We start from the raw sequence: 22,431 nt of genomic DNA, 5'->3' as shown, positions 1-22,431 counted from the left end.
GCAAACCAAGCGATGCACTTTGGATATGAGTTTGTTAGTCAAATAAGTCATGAAGGAAAATAATGGAATCAAGGAATTTTTGTAATCCTTGATAAATATTTTGTGATCATGTCACACCATGATAAATTAAAAATGCACTTTAAATTTATGTATATCTCACTAGGATCACAAGGCAGCCACATTTACTTGTATGAAAATGTACACTGGATGAGCAGGATCTATATATAACTTATTCTACAGCAAGGAAGACTTTATAAAAGTTACAAGGAAATTATTTCTGCTCTTCCCATTTGGACATTGGGAGAGCAATCTGATTTCTTTTAAAGCATGAAATTGTGGGATTCTAAAATGTTATTGAGAGAATAATTCTTCTGTAGTATGATGATCATTAAGACCTTTACATTGTCTATGACCTGAACTATGAAAAGAACAACGTAAATGGCTACAATCACAGGTTTTGCTTTGATTTTAAATAATATGTCCATTGAAAATGTATTTTCTGAGTAACATTTACTGTTCTACTTATAGTACAATTGACGAAAAAAATTAGCCACCAAAGCATTCGGACAGTTAATAGCTTCTGTCCAAATGAACTAGGACTTCACTCAGAGGTTCTTTGGCCACTGGTTTAATCTCCCTGGAGTTGGGATGCAGTTAATTTGATGGAATTGATTCAATTGATTAATATTGTATACCATATTTGTTGAGTTCAAATTCAAGTATGCAAAGAGAGTGTTGAAGTTGGATGATGTATGGTCGAAAATTGCCATTGCGACCCTTCATCAGAATTTATGAATCACTTAATGGAAAGGAATTTAGCATTTGGAAGAGGAAGGCTTGTTAAACAAACTAACCTAAGTCAAACAATTTGGAACATAGCCTGCAGGGAAGGCTTCCGATTGACGGCCTACATTTATGTGACCCTAGAATTTTATTGGTTATTGTGTCATGCTGTCACCAGGAGTGCCCCTAATTATGAAACAATGGGGCTTTTTTATGTCTAGACACCTCACTTGGACTAGCTGCTGCGGAATCAAGATCAGGAAATAGTTGTGGAATCTATATTGTTAATCTGTGCACTTTGAGCATCTGCAGTGAAGCGAGTCCAAGTCTCCTCAATGAAGAACATGGGCAAGTTTGATTTTAGCCATGACTTTGCTGCCCATTATAATTGGAAAAGCTTCAGGGGTGCTGTCATAAGCATATAGAACATAGTACTATGCAGCACAGTTGCGCCAACCTAATATCCAACTCTACCAACTGTCTAGAATTTTCCCACTGTATAACCCACAGTTAATTCAGAGGTGTCCACATGCCAAATTCTTTACTTAAGTGATATTACACTTTACAGCCAGGATGGAGTCCCAACTATAGCCAATGCTCTACAATTGTGTTACCATTTTAGGCTGTTGCAATGTCATAACATAGCTGTAATTTTACTGGGGAAAAATGGATAACTATTCACTGAATACACTTTAATGAATTTTCTCTGAATAACATAGGACTTTTCTTACTGCAGTGGCAGAACTAATTGCACACACATTTTGTACTTTTAACTTTACCAGTAGTTCTTTCACAAAATTCTGGATAAATCACAGAAACACACCTGTACACAATGTTATAGCATTAAGATATGGAATTAGGGAATACCTACTATGCGAAGTACTCCGTACCTCCAGATCTTAATGTCTAAAACAGAAAAGAGCAACTAAATGAATTCAGTGGTGCGATTAATCTAATTATGAAAAGTTATAGAGATATTGGGGATCAGGAAGAGAAGGTTCTGAGGTGATATGAATGTCTATTTTAAAGATTCTGGATGGGTTGGATAATGTGAAGTGCAAATATAACTAGAATAGAACATTCACAATAAATTTGTAAAGGATGAATTAAAATTCAAAATGCTGGAGCAGGTTTCAATAAACAGATGTTGAAACTTTGAAGTAGGCACCCAGGGAGATAGCGGGTCAGTTAGTAAAGATGCATTCAACTTATCTTTGAATCCTTTCCCTTTGTGCTATTGCCCAGCAGTTTCATCCTGACCTCAGGAGATCTGTGAGTTTCTTGCCCGTTGCACCGTGACCCAATTACAGAGTATGGAAATAAGGGTAACGTCGTGGCATAGACTGAGAATTGGTTGTTAGACACAAAGCACAGAGTGGAAGAACTGAATCTTTCACAAGTTGGGTACCATGGGGAATCAGAATTTGGGTTCCATCTATTCACAATGTATATCAATAATTTGGATGAAAAGAGCATACTTCCAAATTGCCTAGTGATACTAAATTAGGTGGGATCATGTTTATCAGGGTGGATGCAAAGATACTTCATGAAGATAATGGTATGGATGAAAAATTGGCAGATAGAATTTAATATTGAAAAGAACATGAAATCATCCACTTTGGTGTACAAAATAAAAATGTAGAGTTAAATGATGAAAGTTTCATTCATGCTGTGGCTTTTAAAGGAATCAAAATGTGCTTAAACTCAAGTTGCTGAGGGTTAATGTGCCAGGTGCAGCAAGTGATCAAGAGGATACATAAGTCAGTCAGGAGTAAGGAAGTCTTATTGCAATTGTAATGTGTTTGATTGAGGTCACACCTGAAGTACTGTGTTCAATTTTGATCTGATTCCCTCCCTATGATAGGATGTATCGGCAGTAAACATTCATTAGACTGTTCCTCAGAAGGAAGATTTACTATGTGAGGAAAGATTGAGTAGACTGGGGGGGGTGGGGTCCCAGTCATTAATGTTTAAATGAGAGGAGGTTTTGTTGAAACAGACAAAATCCTTGAAGGACTTGATAATGTACATGCAGGGAAAATGCTTTCCTGGCTGCAAAGTTTCAGACCAGGGCGGTGGAGTTGGTGAGTCTGGGGAAGGGGGGTGGGAGGGAGTGGTGGAGTTGTTTCCAAATAAGTGGTAAACAGTTTTAGACTGGGATGAGAATGGGTGATTTTTGGAATCGTCTACTCTGAAGAATTGTGGAGATTCATTAAGGGAATGAAGGGCTGGAAGATGGCACTGAGGTAGATCATCAGTTCTAATCCCATTGGTTAGAAGAGCACGTATGAAGGATCGATTGGCTAATGCCTGCTCGTGTTTCTTATGGCCTTGTGCATTTCTGCCAAGTATTCTGCTTTCCTCACATATCCCAAAGATATACTGGAACTGTATATAGGGGAGGAGAGGAAGAGTGGGACCAAAAGGAGTTGGCACAGACCTGATGGACTAGAATGCCTTTATCTGGGTCATAATAATGAGTAATATTTTGGGATATAACATACAATTAACTTGACAAACATCATGATTGCTAGAATGTTGGTTAATGATTCTTCGTTGCCTGGATTATTTTAGCTTGGTTCTTGGATAGATTCTGAGATGATTCATGAATCTGATCCTCAGCCCCTAGAGCTGGCCATGGATCTTTTGACATGGGGGAGAACTGTCTGTTGGCTGTATTTCCCATTCTTTTCTTTTTTTTAAATTTTTGTTTCTGGGGCAAATAACACTTTAACTCAACTTATTAAATTAATTGTCACAATAATGTTTGGGGTGATTTAGAGTGTAAGGGATATCAGGGTTGTCTTTACCATTTCCGAATATTCCACAGACCAATCACTAGAGTTTCTTGTTATGATGTTAATAACTGCATTATTATTGTGCCATAGAACTATTAGGATAGGTGAAGGAAAAGTGATGGTTTTTTTTTGCACAATTGCTAATGCAACACAGAAGACTCCATTAATTAAATTTTCCACAGTGATAGCAACAGTTCATTTTTAGAAAGAATGATAACATCATTTTTAGGTTGTTTGTATTTGGGCTCTTGCATTGGTTCCAGTAATAGACATGTAGGGTGATTTAAAAAAAATTGAAACCTAATTATTTTCTAACAAAGTCTTATCGATAGCAGTTATGAATATTTTTATTTCTAAAACAAATTAATTTGGGTGAACACAAAAGTAACATAATTTAAACATAGAAAAGGTAAATTGTCTAATGAATGTTATTTCTTGGTCTGAACTGTTCCCGAGTTAATTTGAATAAAATAACAATGGAAAAAATCGTAATGTTGACATGTCTGACTCCTGGTGAAAAGTAATAATTTCAACTTGCCATTTAAGTAAATCAGAGTTGAAAATTACACCAGGTATGTATCTGAGGTTGTACCAGGTCAGCAGAGCTTTTTACATTTAGAACACTTAAATACAAAATAAAATCCAATTTTATTGTTTAGCTGATTGGTTGAATGACTGGAAAAAAAATCAGATCCATTGAGTTGCCTTCAGTTAAAGCCTTCTCAGTTACCATGGACGCTTTTGTTAATATTCATAAAAGAATATCTTAAAGAAATAAATGCTACCATGTGAGCCAAGCACCAGATATACAAAAATATTTATTGCACTTCAGAATTGTGGACTTTTAACATCTAAAGCACACCTGTCAAATCTTAAGCAGAAAATGACAGCTGAATTCCACGTGTATGCCTGTCTTTCAGGCCACTATTATACTAGACTCCTATAATGTAACTTGAATTGTTTTTTTCTTCACTATGAAGATTTAATTGTATTTTCCCATTACTTCAGAGAATAGCAATGTTGGAGGAAAAAGAATAAAATAAGCAAGTTAAATTGGTTTAATGGAATGGTTAGATGTTATTTTAAGCACAAAATGTACAGTTCCCACTTATTTGAAAGAGCTATGAGCTCAATGTGCTTACAGTAGCTGTTTATTTCAAGTAATAATATTTAGTTCAGCCCAGAACTGCAGCCTTTGTCTGTCAGACATATGTATACAGACGTCGTTCTCTCTTCCCCCCCCCCCCTCCCACCCTCCCCAACCCTTGAAATCTCTAGTTTGAGTTCAAACTAACTTCATGCAACACAGAAACCAATGTAATGGCATGCATTTCAGGCTTGTTATTATTTAAGGTGCCTTAGATTACTGGCAGTGCGACATGTATTCTTATTGAAGCTTTCAGGTCATCATCAAAGAGGAACTTTAACATTGTGGGCTCAGAGCTGATATGAATCTACAGTGCTTTTGCATAAGACAGTATCATTGTAGATCCCTGAGTCGTACATGGAGGATGCCATCAATAAATAGGAAAACAGCCACTCAAAGCAGCAAAACTATTGAAATGCAGAGTACTAATTGGCTATTTGCCTGGAAGACCAGGATCTGACAGATGCCTGTGAAGGCCCAACAGTCCCATGGTGCTTATTGAGGAGTCTGGTAAGGAAGGATGTCGCATTGGATGCAGAGAGGATTGGGATTGTTGTGGTTCGGACTGTAACTTTTGTTCTTGTTCCTGGTCCAAAAATGTGGCAAAGTTGTCTTCTGATATGGTGTTGAGGTGAACACCACTGGACAGTGACTCTTTGGATTTCAGTTTGGATTTTTCAAAGTCTGTGAATTCTGGACTCTGAAAGAAAGAAAGAATTAAAACCTGCAGTAGCAACAGATGAGAGAGACAATTCCACAATTCGTAAATCTCTCCAGTTTTGCACGTTTGTTACACTGGATGAGCTTATTCGGCAGTATCTTTCTAGGTCGAACATGACAAGTTTAAATTTCTTCCACCATAGATCTCATCAGTCTGACCAACCACACGCTGTGGAAACCCTTGCCCTGAATCCTCCCTTAGGGTAGGTGAGGTACCATAAAGCTCGCTTGACTTCTTCTGTTGGTCACTAGCCAGTTTAGGTTGTTTCCTGTAACTAAAGGCCTGATGCAAGGTCTCTAAACCATTCATAGTCTGTATTAATAACTTAGATCAAAGACTGAGTCAATTGGAGCCAAACTTAGTAACAATGAAGAAAATGTTGGGATATCAAGTTGTGAAAATAGAAAACGATGTAGGCAAGCAAGTGGCCAAAATTTGTCAGATGGAGTGCAATGCAGGGAAAAATATGAGGTCATATACTTTGATTAGAAAAATTGAACACTTTATAATGGAAAGCAAGAATGGTGCTGAAAGGAAATGGAGTACTGGGCTTTATTGCAAGGTCATTGGCCTGTGCAAGTAGAAATGATTTGCTAATAATATTCTCAAGCAATGGTGAAACCATGTCTAGTGTACAATATATCACATTAGCTTCCTTACTTAAAGAAATGGCACTCATTACATACATTACAAGTGGATCAGAGAACATTCATCAGGCAAATTATTGAGCAGGTAGGGTACATTCCGACTAGAGATTAAGAGCATAGAAACCAATCTCTTAAATCATAAAATTTTGAGAGAGCTCAGTGAGGTAGATATTGGGAGGATATTTCCCTTATGAGGTTGTCTAGAACTAAGCAACATAGTTTTAGAATAAGGGCTATTAAAGGCTATCCATCACTTTCTTAATGGCAATATTTTCTAAACAAGCAATGAGTTCAGAAATCAGAGCTGCAGAGGGACTTGAGAGTTCTTGCGCAAGATTCATTAAAGCTTAACTTGGATGTAAGAAAGGCAAGTGCAATGCTAGCATTCATTTGGAGAGAGAGAGAGAGGGAGAAGATGAAAGCAAGGGTTTAATGCTGAGGCTTTATAGGACTTGGGGAGTATTAAATTAGGTCATCCAATAACATAATCTAGTTACCTGTGGAGTTGTTGGAAAACTGTGGGGTGTGGTTACAGGTTGGACTGCCACTCTTGATGACTGTCTTTGATACTCTCTTGTGGCTGTTACCATGCTATACGCAGGTGGTCCTGACATGGATTGCCGTTGCAGCAGTTGCAAGATGGCATGGATATCAGTAGACATTTGTGTTTCCAGTCTAGAAAATAAAGGACTTTGCATGTTTTATTCCAGCATTTTACAAAAAATCGCATGTATAATTACAACAAACAACATTAAGTAAATTTTACTTAAAGATGTAGATTTTAATTTTCATCTGGGACCAAATTGTATTTTAACTAAATGGTTTTATTTCATTGGTGCAGACAGAGTGAGAAGGACTCATTACCTGCTGAGGTGTTCCTGAAGTAAATCTAGTCTGTGCTCAACCTCCCCATAGGTTATATCGCTTCCTGATTCTGAGATACCCCGGGCTGCATGAGAAGATGCTGACTGAGTAGACATGTCAGGGTATTCTGCTGATTTTCCACTTTCCCAATCTTTTAATCTCTCACGGGCATCTGGTAAAATTCATAAAACAATTAAATGAATAACATTTTCAAATTTTGCCTTGTTACCTTGAGAGATTCCTCTCATTGACAGTATAGACTTGGTAATGTAAAGGCTGAAAATATTACAATCATTAATAAGATTATCTACTATTAACAACTTTTGTCAGCTACTAAAAGTATGCCACTTTTACTAAAAGTATACTGAAAATCGCACCTAAATGAACCAGTTATAGTATAATTCATTGTTGCAAACAAGACTAGGTGAACAAATTTATTAAAAAAATAAATTATATGGGAAATTAACAGCGCTAAGCTGAAGTTGTTCACATTTTATTGCTGGGATATTATTTAATCTTATGATATAACATTTTTAAATTTAAATTTTTAATATTTAGACATACAGCATGGTAACAGGCCCTTGTGGCCCAATTGACCTTCAACCCTGGTATGTTTTGAAAGGTGCGAGGAAACTGGAGTAGCCAGAGGAAACCCATACACCACAGGGAGAATGTACAGACATATGATGATATATGTGTCTGGTCAAAGATAAATTTCAAGCTAACAAGTGCTTATTTCTAATTGTGTGTTTTAGTGCAATTACTATTAGTTCTGAGATAGAATTTTAGGAGCAAGAATAGACAAAGTGTCCTCTCAACCAGTTCCACCATTCAATCTGATGATGACTGATCAGACTTGGGCTTCTACTCCTCTCTGTGCCACTTCCTCGTGGCCCTCAATTTGCTGATGTTACAAAAAAAATCTTCTTCCTCTTTAAATACCCCCAAAGATCCCTCCGAGGTAGGTAATTCCTGAGATTCACCAGCCAGGAAAAGATCCTTCCCAATTTGGTTTAAATTGACCACAACCCAACTTCCATATATGCCCCTCATTCAAGAATATGTCAGCAGTGGAAGCAAGTTGACATCAACCTGTCACACCTTGGTTCTCTCCAAACTTTAAAGAATATCAATCTAATTTCTTAGCCACTCATGATAGGAAAACCATCTCATCCCAGAAGTTGTCTCGTGCTTTGCTTTTTTTTTGAACTGCCTCCAGTTCTATTATATCCTCTTTTAAATAAGTGGACCAAAACTGTGCACAGTACTCCAGGTGTGACCTCAGTGTACACCCTGCACAACTGTAGTTATACAACATGAAAGCAGGACCTTTGGCCAAACATGACCATGCTAAATGACTGGTATGTCTATGTTTGGCCTAAACCCCTCTAAACCTTCCCTATTCATGTACCTGACAAAATGTCATTGGAAAGTACTATGTTCATTACCCTTTGTGTGATAAAGTTGCCACTCAGGTTCCTCTTTAATCTATCCACTCTACCTAAAACTGATGCCCTCTAGCCTTTCATGTTCAGACCTTGTCAAAGGCCTTGCTAAAATTACTGCCCTGGCCTCATCAACCTTCTTGGTCATCTCCTCAAGCTAAATCAAATTTGAGACCTGATTTCCTACGTTCTATATTAAATATCATTAATCAGTCCTTGATTTTCTAAATGCATGTAGGTCCTCTCTCTCCAAGCACTTTTGTAATAAGAGCCAATATGTCATTTGCTTTCTTGACCACCTGCATTTCTTGCCTGTTATTTTTATATAATCCAGAGACAAGAATACCTAGATCTTATTCTACCACATTTATCTGCAATCTTTCTTCATTTAGATAATTGCTTGTTCATTCCTCTTACTGAAATTCACAATCTCACACGTTCCCACATTAAGTTTCACTTGTTAAGGTTTTGCCCATTCATTCAGCTAATAATCAAGTTAAAGTCTTAATATCCTCATCACGCGTCTTCCCACTGATTTTCGTACCAATTATAAATTTGGTTATCTTACACACTGCCACTTCCTCCAGGACATTAAAATAAATAATTGAGGCACAAGAGCTGATCCTCAGGGCACCTCACTGATTACATAGGATATTAACTGCAAGTAATGATGACCATATAGTGTCAGCTTAGTTTTGTTTCTTTATTATTTTTAAATTTAAATTAGACACACAGCATGGTAATAGGCTGTACCGCCCAATTTAGACCCAATTACCCTAACCCCTGCTAAGTTCCAAATGGTGGGAGGAAACCAGAGACCCCAGGATAATGTACAAACTCCTTACGGACAGCACAAGATTTGAATCTTGGTCCCGATTGCTGGCGCTGTAAAGGTGTTGCACTAACTGCTACGCCAATCGTGCTGTCCACAGTTTTTAAGGCTATTCTTTCCAGTCTGAGATGTTAAAATATAGATAATATAGTACAGATAATGATGTCCAGCGACACAATAATCAGCAAGTTCCACATAGATCTTCATGATACATCTGAATTAAATATGCACTCCCAGATCCCAAATGTATTCCCTGACCACAGCCTCCCCAATCCCCACTTCTACAGCACTCCTAATGCCCTACTGTTTACCATGTATGTCCTCCCTTGGTCAGTCTACCCAAAGTACAGCACCTCACACAATCTTAGTTGGTGACTTTAATCAGGCCTGCGTCAAGAAAACCCTGCCTGACCACCACCAGCATGTAACCTGCTGTACGAGAGATCCTAGCCCATGTGATCATTGCTACACCAAGTTAAGGAAGGCCTACCATTCTTTTCTGAGACTGAATTTTGGCAAGTTGGACCACCTGGCTGTGCTCCTTCTGCCATCACACAGACAGAGCCTAAAAAGAGAGGCTTCAGAGATCAGGACAGCAAGACAATGTCACAGGAGTCTGAAGAATGGTTACGGAACTTTCTCGAATCAGCAAGTTGAGTGGTGTTCAAGGTAAGAAGTAAAACATGAAAACACAGTGGTGGAAGTAAAAACACAAGCTGGAGAAACTCAGCAGGTCAAACAGTACCCCTAATATAGGAAAGGTAAGAATATATAACCGACATTTTGGGATTGAACTCTTCATCTCATATGAGAATTAGAATGATTATACGTGGGCTGTCACAGACTTTATCAAAACTGCTGTGGATAAGCATGTCCCTGCTAAATTATTCAAACCACCAGGATGGAGTACATGGCCGAGTATTAAAAATTTGTACTGACCAACTTACTGATGCCTTCAACATCTTACTCTGGCAGAGCCTGTTACCCACCTATTTCAAACAGGCTTCAATCATACTTGTGCCCAAGAAGATCGTAGTGATCTGCTTTAATGACTATAGACCAGTAGCACATATTAACAGTGATAAAGTGTTTTGAAAGGTTGGTGTTGAAGCACATCAGCTTTTGAGTGAGTGGCAACATGGATACGCTCCAGTTCGCCTATTGTAGCAACAGGTCTAAGGCAGTTGCTATCTCACTGGCTTTACACAAAGTCTTGGAACACCTGGACATTAAAGATGCATTCATCAGGATCCTCCTTATCATCCATAGTTTGGAATTTAACCCATCATCCCCTCAAAATTTATCAGTAAACTCCAAGACCTCCAACACCCCATTGTGTAACTGGATGATGATTTCCTCACCTCCAGACCACTGTCAGTGAGGGTTGGTAAGAACATCTCCTCCACAATCTCCAACAGTACTGAAGCACCAGAGGGCTGCCTTCTTAGCCCCCTGGTCTACTCACTTTATATCTATGACTATGTGGCTTGGTATGATAATAATGCCATCTACAAATTTACAGTCGATACCACAGTAGGGGGTTGTATAAAAGAAGGGGATGGATCAGCATACAGGATGGAGATTGAAATCTTGGTTGAATGGTGCACCAACAACAACCTTGCCCTCAATGTCGCCAAAACTAAGGAGCTGATTGTTGACTTTAGGAAGGGAAAACCAGAGGCCTACAATCCAGTGATCAGTGGGGGATCAGAGATGAAGAGGATGAGAAAATTTAAGTTATTGAAAGTCACTATCTCAGAGGCTCTTTCCCGGAGCCAACACACTAATGGGATTGTGATGAAAGCATATCACTGCCTCTACTTCCTCAGGACTTTGTGAAGGTTTGGAATGACACTAGGAACCCTGGCAAATTTCTATAGATATGTGGTGGAAAGTCTGCTGAAATGGCTGCATAACGACCAATACCCCTGAGTTAAAGCCCTCCAAAAGGTAATAGATTCAGCCAAGGACATCACAGGCAAAACCCTCCCCACCATCAAGAACATCTACAGGGAAAGCTGTCATCAGAGAGCAACAGCAATCATTAAGGATCCACACAACGCAGTACATGCTCTGTCCTCACTGCTGCCATCAGGAAGGAGGTGTCGGTGCCACAAGACTCACACCACCAGGTTCAGAAACAGCTGCTCCCCCTCCACTGTCAGACTCCTCATTGACAAATTCAATCAGGAGCTCATTTAAGAACTCTTACTTGGGGACTTCATTGATTTTCTTTTAATTCTCTTTGTATTGCAATCAGTTTGTTTACATTTGTTATCTCTTTACAGTTCTTTATTTGTTCACATATATATGCTGTGTACAGTTTTTTTTGCACTACCAATAAGTGGTAATTCTGCCTCACCTGCAGGAAAAAGAATCTCAGGGTTGTATGTGATGCCATGTATGTACTCTGACAATAAATCTGAAATCTGGGGTTCCTGAGGGATTCCAAATGTTTTTGTTGGAGATGTCCAGGAAGAAGGTCTGAAGTGAGGTGGAGTGTAACTCATCCCTCCATCTCAATTTGCTATACTGATTACCTTCTCTCTACCCTCTCAGTCCTGATGTAGGATCCCTACCTGAAATATTAACCATCCCTTTACAACCATTGATGCTGCTTGACTCATTGAATTCTTCCAGCAATTTATTTTTCCTCCAGATCCCACCATCTGCAGTTTTTTTAAATATTTCCAGATACACGATTGATGTCATTTATGTTCTACAATATTATGATTTTTTTAATATGAGAAAATAATTAATATAATTCACACTGAATAAGTAAGATTCAAAAATGATTACCTGTCTAAATCCACATATTACAACGTGGGTTTTTACTGAGTCCTTGTTGAGATTTTGCCAATTTATTTATTGTCTCATTATCCTGGTTTCCCAATCATTCAACAAGCAGGAAGATTGAACCAGGAGGAGGTGAATGAGTGAGTTTGAAATAGAGGCTGGCCTGTGATATGTGGAGACAAATAAGGTGTGGGGGTGGATTGGCCAAATGGTACTGAGTGAGTGAAGGCAGTAGGAGGGTACAGACGGTTATCAGCAGATGAAAGGTGGATCAATCTTCCCATTGATCCCGCTCATATGCTTCCATCTATCATCTACTGTTTCACCCTTCCCTCTGACTTCTGTCTTCCCCCTGCACTGTCAGTCCTCATGTGAGGTCTCAACCTAAAATGTTGACCATCCTTTTGCCTCCACAGATCCTGCTTCACCTGCTGACTTCCTCCAGCAGTTTATTTTGGTTCAGTTATGTATCTGCATAGGTAGAATTTCACACCAGAATACATTTTAAAGTGCATTGAATGCAAATGGTGCACTGGCATTTTGTGCTACTTTTCAGTTTATAACTTTAAACATGCATGTTTATTTTTGTGCCTCATGCAGCTGTTCTCAAAGTGAATGGACCCTGGGTGTCAGGCCTCTTTGTAAGAGCCAATGGTTGACACCAATTTAAACAGGGAACTAATTGTGCTGATGCTGTGTCCTGTGGTTGGCTTGATCTTGTTCTAATTGCTAACAGACCTTGTGTCTATAGCTAGAACTTTGGTTACAGATCAGAAGGACTCACATTTATTTGTCAGCATAGCTTTCCCTCCCAGAAAATGCCAGGCAAATGACACAGCACTGTGATATTGCTTCATGTCATGGCAGCATGATGCTCCCCATTTCCACCATCCAAAGCCTTCTGGCTCCAACTTTATTTACTGTGTAAAAGCTGATGCATCTAGATTGCAAATAATGGAACCCAGCTGAACGCTATTTAAAACTCAAGTATTGCTGAATTCAGAAAACTTAAATAACTTTACTGAATGCTAAGTATCTTCCTTACACTGCTTATTTATCCTCATCTTGTTTTTCATTGCCATCCTCCACTTTTCTCATATCAGTATTATGATCTCCCATGCTGAATATTATTTTTAGATGTGCAGCATGGTAACAGGCGCTTTTGGCCCACGAGCCCGTGGCGCCCAATTATACCCAGTTAACCTACAACCCCCAGCACGTTTTGAAGTGTGGGAGAAAACCGTAGCCCCTGGGGAAAAAAATCCATGCAGACACGGGTAGAACATACAGACAGCACGGGATTTGAACCTCTGTCCCAATCGCAGGCGCTGCAACAGCGTTGCGCTAAACGCTACAGCAACCATGCTGCCCTAACATGCATTTGGTTTGCCAGAATGTGCTCTGGTACCTCACCTGGCATCTTAGTTCTTTCTTCAGCTTTTCGGTTTTGAATGTCAGATCCTTGTGCAAAGTCCAGCTTGCAGTTTACTTCTATCTCTGCAGCGTAATCCAGTACGCCAGAGCATAGTGGTTTTTTCTCCTCATCCACAGAGTTAGAAAAGGAAGATGAATCACTTCGTTTTTCTTCTGAATCCCTTATTTTATAGAAATTTTGCTGGTCACTTCTTGGGATGTCCTTGGATGCTCCCTGTTTTCCATATTCATCTTTATCGTTTTCATCATCTGTGACAGCAAATATTGTGAAACAAAATAAGACTAAAGATAAGGAACCCAAAGACTAGACGATAGGCAAGTTATTGATTATAAATATTCTTAACGATGTACAGGGCTGATTTCCGATATAAATTACATTGGAGAAAACATACAAAATAGAAACTGGCAGATCATTTTTAGAGACTGGGATCCTGGGTAATAGAGAAACATTATCCTGGCATTCAATTTATCAAACCCAACAATAACTTTCTTGGGATCATCTCTCATTCTTCTTCTCATTCAGACCTCTACTCTCCTCATGGGACAATATACCCATCTCCGGGTGGATTTATAAATAACTTGGAAAACAAAAACCATTGCTTCTAGCCTAGCCAAAATTAAATCTACATCAATATTTAAATGCCACAGCATAATCATGTACAATTTCAATTCTAACACATTCTAGTTCCCTAGTTATCTCAGGGTTTAGTATATATGCATATAATATATAGTTAATGAGAACAGAAGAGATGTTTTCTATAACCAAAGCTTTAAAGAATCAAGAAGAATGGCCTCAAAGAATGAGTATTTAAATTGGAATATCTGTCTTCAGGTTATTGAACGAAAGGAAAATATGAGATAAATTACCTGCATTGTTTCTCTTTTTGAAGGAAAGTTTTCTTCTTCTAGGTCTGGGACTATCCTCATCTGAATCACCACTTGATTCTCCTCTGAGTAGGATGTCTACCTGGATTACAAAAGAACAATCATGGGTGACTTCCAGCAGCATTCATAGTAAAGGAGGGAGCATTATTTTCCTCTTCACTGACCCAAGGACATAAAGAAGCACAAAAGCAGAACTCTTATGGATAAGGCTTAATGGGCACTATTGTCTTGGACTCTTTTGAACTCTCACCTGAACTACATTCAGAAGATACGTACCAGCCAACCAATGTGAACCTGAAAATTCAAATCTGAGCATTATGGAGATGAAGCAGGGAAGGATTAGATTGTTGTACAATAGCTTTACATAGGTCGCCACAACAACGTTGGCTGAATGGCTTGTACTGTGCTATAAAGTTCTATGCTTTGTGTCTGTAGTCAGTAAAATGCAATACACTCATTAGTATTGACTAGGTTTGAATTTCCAGCCAAGTCAGTATTTAACACATTTTATTTTATATTTATCCTTAAGTTTTCATAATGTAACATTTTTAAATTCTGTTAGAGCGAGCTTGCATGACTTAGATGAATTACTGTTCACATCACAATCTGATAGTTGTTCTAGAATTTAATCCAAAGTAGGAAGTAGGGAAGAATGGAAAGATGTGAGAAGGAACAGGCTCAAACCTTTTGATTAAAGGCTTTGATAAACTAGCTGGAAAGTAGGAGAGACCTCCTGAATTTTTTTTGTGACCCAGGAGACATTCTAAACAGACAACAAGGAAGAACTGAGAGCAAAATGCCCATAAGATGGATTTGGAGGAATTAACATTGTGATGTTTCTTTTTATTGTAACAAAGAAATACGGGTTCTTTTAAAACAACTACACTTTATTAGCTATAGACTCAGAACCGGTGGAAGCATCCATCTTGAATCCAACCCATGCTGTCACAAACTAGTCTCCGACAACCTCTAGTGGTCAGGAGGATCACTAGCACTCTATCATTGCATCCCCTTTCCCTGAGATGTTTAACAATGTGACAAAATAATACAGTATTCATTTCAATTTAGAGTTCAATATAAATGTAAACACATCATGAGCAGCACAAACGTTTGAGTGTGCAGTTTTTTTCTTCTTTTAGAGGTTCAGTCTATCAGCTGCTTTGATAATCTGTGAGCTTTTGTTGACTCTGCTGGTCCACTATTGTCTAGCACTAGTTGTGTTTCTTCTGTTGCTGTGCAGGTTGGATCTTCTGCATTGGTATGTTCCTGCAGTGTCCTTTGCATTTTCAGCAGGCTCTTTCGATTCCTTCTCAGAATTTGACCATCCTCTGTTCTGACAGTGGAAGATCTTGGATTTACTTCCTCCAGAAGAGTTGCCTTTTTGTCCCAAGTGTTGGAATCTTGGAGTCTCACTGTGTCATGTTGTGCCTTTTTTCTGTTTTCCGTTTGACTGTGGATGCAGAGGACTTGAAGTCTCATGTCGAAAGTCATAAAATTCTGCAAAGTTCTGGAATTCTCTGCAACTATAGCCTGGTCCATTGCTACTGTAGACAATTTGAGGAATTCCATGATTTGCAAAGATTGATTTCATATATTTTATCACACAAACAGCAGACATACTAGGAAGCACCAATCTCAGCAAGTAATTGTTTCCATTCATGTGGAACAGATCAGTCCTAACTTTCTGCTACAGTTCTGCTGGTACATCAGTCCTTTTGTCTGCTTTGCATGATGTTTCAAACAGCTTGAAACCATCCTGTCAATGTCAGCATTTATCCCTGGCCAATAAACAGGAATTCTGCCCTCCTCATGCATATTTTTCATTCCAGGGTGCCCCTTTTCAGCATCTTTTGTCACAGTGATTGAGGAATGATTATTCTGCTTTGTCTGAGTAGAAGCCTATTGACAACACTCAGCTCAGCTCTGGTGTTGTAATATGGCTGACATTCACCTCTCGGCCATCCTTCATTCAGATTCTTGGTGATTTTCTATAGAACTGTGTCCTTTTCTGTTTCAGCTGCCATCTGCTAGGATTTCATGTCAGATATAGGAAGAGATTCAGTGATCAGATTCACGTGGAGATTCACATCTATCTCTGTTGAACTCTCATTATGCGTTTCACTCTACGTCATTGCCCTGAATAACACATCAGCTAACACAATAGGTTTCTGTGGTGTGTATAACCTCTTGACTATACTTAAGTTTTCACATGCTTTGTCAACAAGCAGTGATTCACGTCCATCAGGGATTACTGTGAACCTAAGGTGGTGTTCTTTATCTTTTACCTTGAGTTGACATGAACCTTTCGTGTCGATGCTCTGTCCATTGTAGGCTTTGAGATGTACAGGATTTGCATTGATGTATGGCTTTATCTTCATTGCCCTGATGTCATGCTCATAGATCAACTTGGCCTTTTCACTGTATTCAGCTTGAAAGGAATATTTGTTCTATTTGTATGCAATGACACATTTCACTAGACCTGCTCGACTCAGTTCACACTTGGCTGTTCAGTGTCTGTTGGTTTAGAATCTTCCTGCACTAGCATGTCAATGAATAATGTATCACTGAGAGAAGTTTCTTCTATTAATGTGCATAGTTTCACTTCTGTTTTGTTTCCCTTTGGAAAAATATTGATTTGCATAGTGATTCTGCCCTTTGGACATTACAGTCTTTTCCACAGGCAGTATGTTGTTTTGGTGCATGTGGAGTGCCACATTGTTTGTACTTGAATATCTCTCCATCCTTTTGTTGTTTCTTATATCTTGTTCTTTGTTTATGTTTGTGGATACACACTGTGGCTACTGCTATGCTTTTGTTTTCACTGGTTTTTGCACTTTCACCATGCTTTTCCGCATGCTGCAGAGCTAATTCACCGTCATGGCATCTCTTCACAGCTCCAGCTAAGGTAAACTCTATCTCTCGCAGCAACCTCAACCTCAATCCCGAATACAATTTGACGACGGATCATTGAATCTTGCAGCAACCCAAAATTGCATGCTCTTGCTTTTAATTTTAAGTCTGTTAATAAAATATCAAAGCTCTCGCCCTGCAGTTGCATGCGTGAGTGTTCATCAAACATCTCGATAACCTTGCTGACTTTCTTGCTCAGCTGCTTGGCAAAAACAAATGTGTTGAAAACCTCTAGTTCTTGAGATCCTGCCATGGTAAGTAGCAGTGGAATCTTCATGCATCATGTTTGCTCTCGTGTCCAATGGCTTGCAGGTAAAGCATGAATTTTTGGATGAACAATGTCCAGACCAATTTACAGCATCAGGAGTCTTCACACTTTCCATTTCTCTGCTGATATTGGCCGATTCTCACTCTGCACACTCCTGGTACCATGTGATGATTCTTTCCATAGTAATAAACAAACCTGTGTTCTTTTAAAACAAATATACTTTATTAGCAGAGACTCAAGACTGGGTTGGGCATCCAACCCAAGCTGCCACAAACTAGTCTCTGACTCCTTCCAGTGGTTAGGAGGATCACTAGCACTCCATCGCTTTAAACACGAGGTAGTATCATAAGAGGGGTTTAGTAGAATTCACATGAATAGAAAAATAAACAGCAAATTTAAGCAGTAAAGGTGAAAGCAGCTTTAAGTACCATAAAATACGACAAAAACAATTTTGATCAATCAGCAATCCTATCTAATATTCTATTATTGCATAAATATTGCACACAGTGAGCACTGCTGCAAAGCATGAAAGCACATAACAAATCTTGCAGGGGCTGCCTGTTTCTTATCCATGACCACCATATTACAACATTACATGACATAACATTAATTGACGGCATGATGGACGCCAATTTTGCAGCCAAATCTCCACTATTTAATGTTTTCAATGATAATTATGTTGATCGACTTTGCTAGACAAGAAGAGCAGATTTTCACTTCCCCACTGCACTATTCATCTCCCAAATCCAATTTTGGTCCAGGCCATTGCTTTTTCTCAGGCCCTATTGCAACATAGCTTTAGTAGTATGTATTGGAAATATCCATCAACTTTCCATGGAGAGGCTGGTGGATTCCAGTCTGATTTTTTACTTGTGCCAGAGAACCTCCAGTGATGGAGGGAGGTGTACTGTGAGGTGGGCTTTGGGTATTGTTTCAGAGAGACCTAACCTGGCAAAGTAGAAGAAAAACTGTAACTAACATACATCATTTAACAACTGCTTTCAGAGCTTCGGGACTTCGCAAAATAACATTACAGCCAAGTAGAATATTTGAATTGTAGACAGTCTTGTTTGTTTTAAAAAAAAGGTGGTAGCTCGTCTGAAGAAAAAAGACTCTCAGATAAGCACATGGATGTAAAACAAATAAAGGGTTATGAGTGTGTTTTTGAGAAAGATTAGATTGTTGTGGAGTAGGTTCACACAGGCTGGCACAACATTGTACTGTATCATAATGTTCTTGGTCTAAAGCAGTAATTCTCAACTTTTCTTTGGCTATGGCCCCCTTAGGACGCTGCTAAAGGTTTATGGGCCCTATTTCCTGTGAAACAGTCAGATTTAGTTGATTTCTTCCAGACTTCTCTCCTAACCGACTACATTAAAGAAATGTTACATGAGGTGAAAAGAAAACAAGGGTTTTACTGTGAGTGAACCTACTGTGGCTTGGGATTCTAGAACAAACTGGCAAACAGGAAATCATTCTTATTGAACATGTAGGAAAAAATAAAACATGAACATACATAATACAATTAAAAAAAATTCTTAGAATGCAATGGTTTGTGCACAGTTAGTTATTAGGAAACCTTAATAAAAAGAGCTCTTAAAAATTGATTATTTTTAAATTAAAATTTTAATGAGTCCTTGAGCTTGATATTCCTGTGCAAGTTTTTTGATGCCAGGCTCTGAATTTGATGGTGAGAGTTGAAGGTTACCTTTGGTTGTGATATCAAGTCTTTGCCTGGATTTTGTCAAGGAAACTACCTTACTGAATCCACATTCTACTAATTATATTTCGGCCTTTTCCTATAGTTTTGGAAATCTATTCACCACATCTCTCTTAACTAAAAATCGTGAACATAAATTGATTGTGAGTACGATGGGCAATTATATCACTTTGAAGATTGAATTCCTGCTTCAACATCAATAGGTTGTCCCTCAAATGAATCTAATATCCAATACGGGATCTCAAGGTTTAACAGGACATTAAATCAGATTTCCGATACATGACATCACAAACAACCCTGAGATTCTTTTACCAGTGGGGCAGGCAGAATTACCACTTCTTGGTAGTGCAAAAAAAAATCTTCCCTGCAGATTTGTGTGCATTAGCTTTAGGTGTTTCACATACACAGTAATCTTAGATTCTGTGTTACAGAGTCTAGAGGACCCCAAAACCAGCAGCAATAGACATGCACCACAACACAGTGCTACTTAACAAAAGTAGTTTTTAATTATATTTAAACAAGAAAACAGAATGAAACTTTAACTTATTACTTAACCTACTTACCCCCCTTCTAATACTAAGCGCAGGTGTGTGTAATGCATATTTAAGATTAGAAAAATTCTTTGGATAACAGTCCAATCTCACGGGTTGCAGGCAATTCTTGTACTGTGCACAGAAGTTAGCATTAATAAAGTAATAAAGTCTTTGGTGCTTAACAGGCAAATGGTTACCACTCAGGAGGGTTCTTGCTGGTTTTCAGAGAGAGGTATTCCTTTTCCAGGACATCCGCAACTTATTCCTTCTCAATCAGTCTTGCTGACGAAACTTCCCCCCTTCAGGGTTCTCCAGATGATCCTCTTTCTTTCAGGTCACCTTTCAGACCGCCTGTCTTCTCCTTTGACCAGGCAGCCTTCTGAAGTTTGCCAGCATTGTCCCACTGGAACTGATTTCTGTTACTCCTTCTGACTCACTCCCTCCCTCTCTGAGAGCAAAGCTGTTCTGTCTCAGCTTGCAAAGATCACATGCTCTCCCAGGCCAGCTGGATTCTTCAACTTTGCTGCTCTTTCTGCAAAAAGCACCCTGCAAAAGTCCTGCAAATATTCTGTGTTTTAAAATGTGTGTGTGCAACCTGCTCTAGCAATTCCTCCCAAACCATCTCTAAATACTCAGTCACATCTGTAGATGGTTTTTGCATTACTTCTGTGGTATTTACACGCCCGGCAACTGTAATCTTCTGCTTTATTGCCTCATTCAATCTTGCTTGAAGAGTAGCTTTGTTTCCACTTGTGTCTAATTGTCACCTTTGCAATTCTTCTTTAAGATCTGTGGCTTTGATCTTTTCAAAAATAGCTCTGCAAATGTGGCAGTTTCAATGATGGCTGCCATCTTATCCATTCAACCAACCATCGCACTCAGACATCAAATATGCAGAACAATATTTTCAAAACCAAAACAAGTCCTCAAAGGACAAGTGGCAGTTTCTCCAAACTGTGTTCTAACTTCCAATAAACCTTCAGAAGGAATCTTTTAGTAAGGCTTATTGCTTCTTCAATGGCCTTGTAAATATGCTGTTGATGATTATACCTCCTTGAGTTTGAAATGCTCTAAATAGAGCTTAATTGATCCAGCCTGAATTCCAAATCCAATTTCCAATGTTCTATTCTCTTAAATTCCATCTTCTATTGAATAAAGTTGTAGCATTTATTTTCCTTTACTATCGTTTTCTGGATTAGAATATTGTTGTTGCCTTAGACTTGTTCAAACAAATCCATTGAGTTAAGTTGTTCAGGGTTTATAAAATATTATCAGTTGCTATACATGGTTACAAGTCATTAAACTTTGTTAGATGATGATTAAACAATGGTTGAACGGTCAATAAAAGATGTCAGAACATTCTAATTTTTGTTAACCATTTTGTAGAACAAAGAAAACTAACTGGCCTGGTTATCTCTCTCAGAGGCAAGCTATGACCTTCAAAAATGGCTATTTCCAGGAGACGGCAGGAAATATATTAAACAATCTCTCGAAAATAGAATCTGCTTGCAAGAAAATCATTTTAACCCTTGTGATGGAATATTTGGAGATGTTTTTGGGAGATAAATTGGTAAAATTAGAGAAGGTTACATATACACACACACACACACACACACACACACACACACACACACACACACACACACACACGCACTTTAAAACAGATCTTATTTGAAATACTGAAGAATTCATATTCAGTGACTTTACAGAAACTATGGAGAATGCTATGCACAGTTCACAAGTAGGTGCTAATTGAAATGATGTCATGAAATGAATAGACCATTGTCTTGGAAGAACAACTGGAGTCAGGTCGTCTGTGTTGGACATTTTTTGCTAGGCTTCTGACCTCTCTGCAAAGTGCTCACTCAGAGCTCATTGAGAGGTTTGTTTACCTAAAACAACAGATGGGAGCAGAAGACTAACTCCTATTGTTTGCTGGAGAAGGAGGAGGGGTTTGCAAGTGAAAGAGAGAAGGACATGTGGCTGGGAGTTTGATTCAGATGGAGAGAGACACACACAGCTGAAACAAGTCAGGAGAAGTTGTTGGAACTGAAACAGAAGCTCCAGCGTGGTGGATGGCTGGAAGTGGTATCTTTGAATAAGTGAAACAGAAAGGAGCTCTGCGATGCTCTGAAAGAAGGAGGTTATCATCTGGAGAATCCTGATGGGGAAAGTTTCATCAGCAAGACATTGAGGTGACTAACGGTGGTACCTCAGTTGTGGAAATCCTGGAACAACATATCTCTCTCTGCAAACCTACAAGAACCTTCCTGAGCGGCAAACATTTACCTTTTGAGTACCAAAGCCTGGTGAAGTTTATACATGTTAAATTCTGTGCACAGCTTAAGAATTGCCTGCAACCAGTGAACTTGGTAGAATGAGAAGTGAGATTGAACTGTGAAGCAAAGAATTTTTCTTAAATTTACACACATATTACATACACCTGCGCTTAAAATTAGAAGGGGGTTAAGTTGGGTTAGTTAAGTTAAAGTTTGATTCTGTTCATATTTAAAGATAATTAAAAACAACTTTTGTTTAAGTAACCATTTGTTGTGGTGAATATCTTTTGCTGCTGGGTTTTGGAGTCCTTTGGGATTGTCCTTCAGGGCATCTCCATTTGTATTCTTTGAAAATAGTCAGTCCCTTAT

At 38.7% G+C, this 22,431-nt stretch overlaps 1 protein-coding gene across 1 annotated transcript in view; it reads right to left on the bottom strand.

Annotated features, from left to right (window-relative positions):
• Positions 1 to 4,885: 4,885 nt before the first annotated feature.
• LOC138762473 (voltage-gated inwardly rectifying potassium channel KCNH7-like) overlaps positions 4,886 to 22,431 on the bottom strand; it is a 192,670-nt gene continuing 175,124 nt past the window's right edge. Inside the window, exons 11-15 of the mRNA XM_069936229.1 lie at positions 14,335 to 14,434; positions 13,447 to 13,716; positions 6,961 to 7,132; positions 6,594 to 6,771; positions 4,886 to 5,428 (exon numbers count right to left, since the gene is read on the bottom strand). Of these exons, the coding sequence (XP_069792330.1) occupies positions 5,162 to 5,428; positions 6,594 to 6,771; positions 6,961 to 7,132; positions 13,447 to 13,716; positions 14,335 to 14,434 (987 nt within the window). The 3' untranslated portion in view covers positions 4,886 to 5,161. The remainder of the gene's footprint in view (positions 5,429 to 6,593; positions 6,772 to 6,960; positions 7,133 to 13,446; positions 13,717 to 14,334; positions 14,435 to 22,431) is intronic.

The sequence above is a fragment of the Narcine bancroftii genome, chromosome 4, assembly GCF_036971445.1.
Source record: "Narcine bancroftii isolate sNarBan1 chromosome 4, sNarBan1.hap1, whole genome shotgun sequence".
In the NCBI taxonomy this organism is placed as follows: Eukaryota; Metazoa; Chordata; class Chondrichthyes; order Torpediniformes; family Narcinidae; genus Narcine; species Narcine bancroftii.
This window is presented reverse-complemented; position numbering and strand designations above follow the sequence as displayed.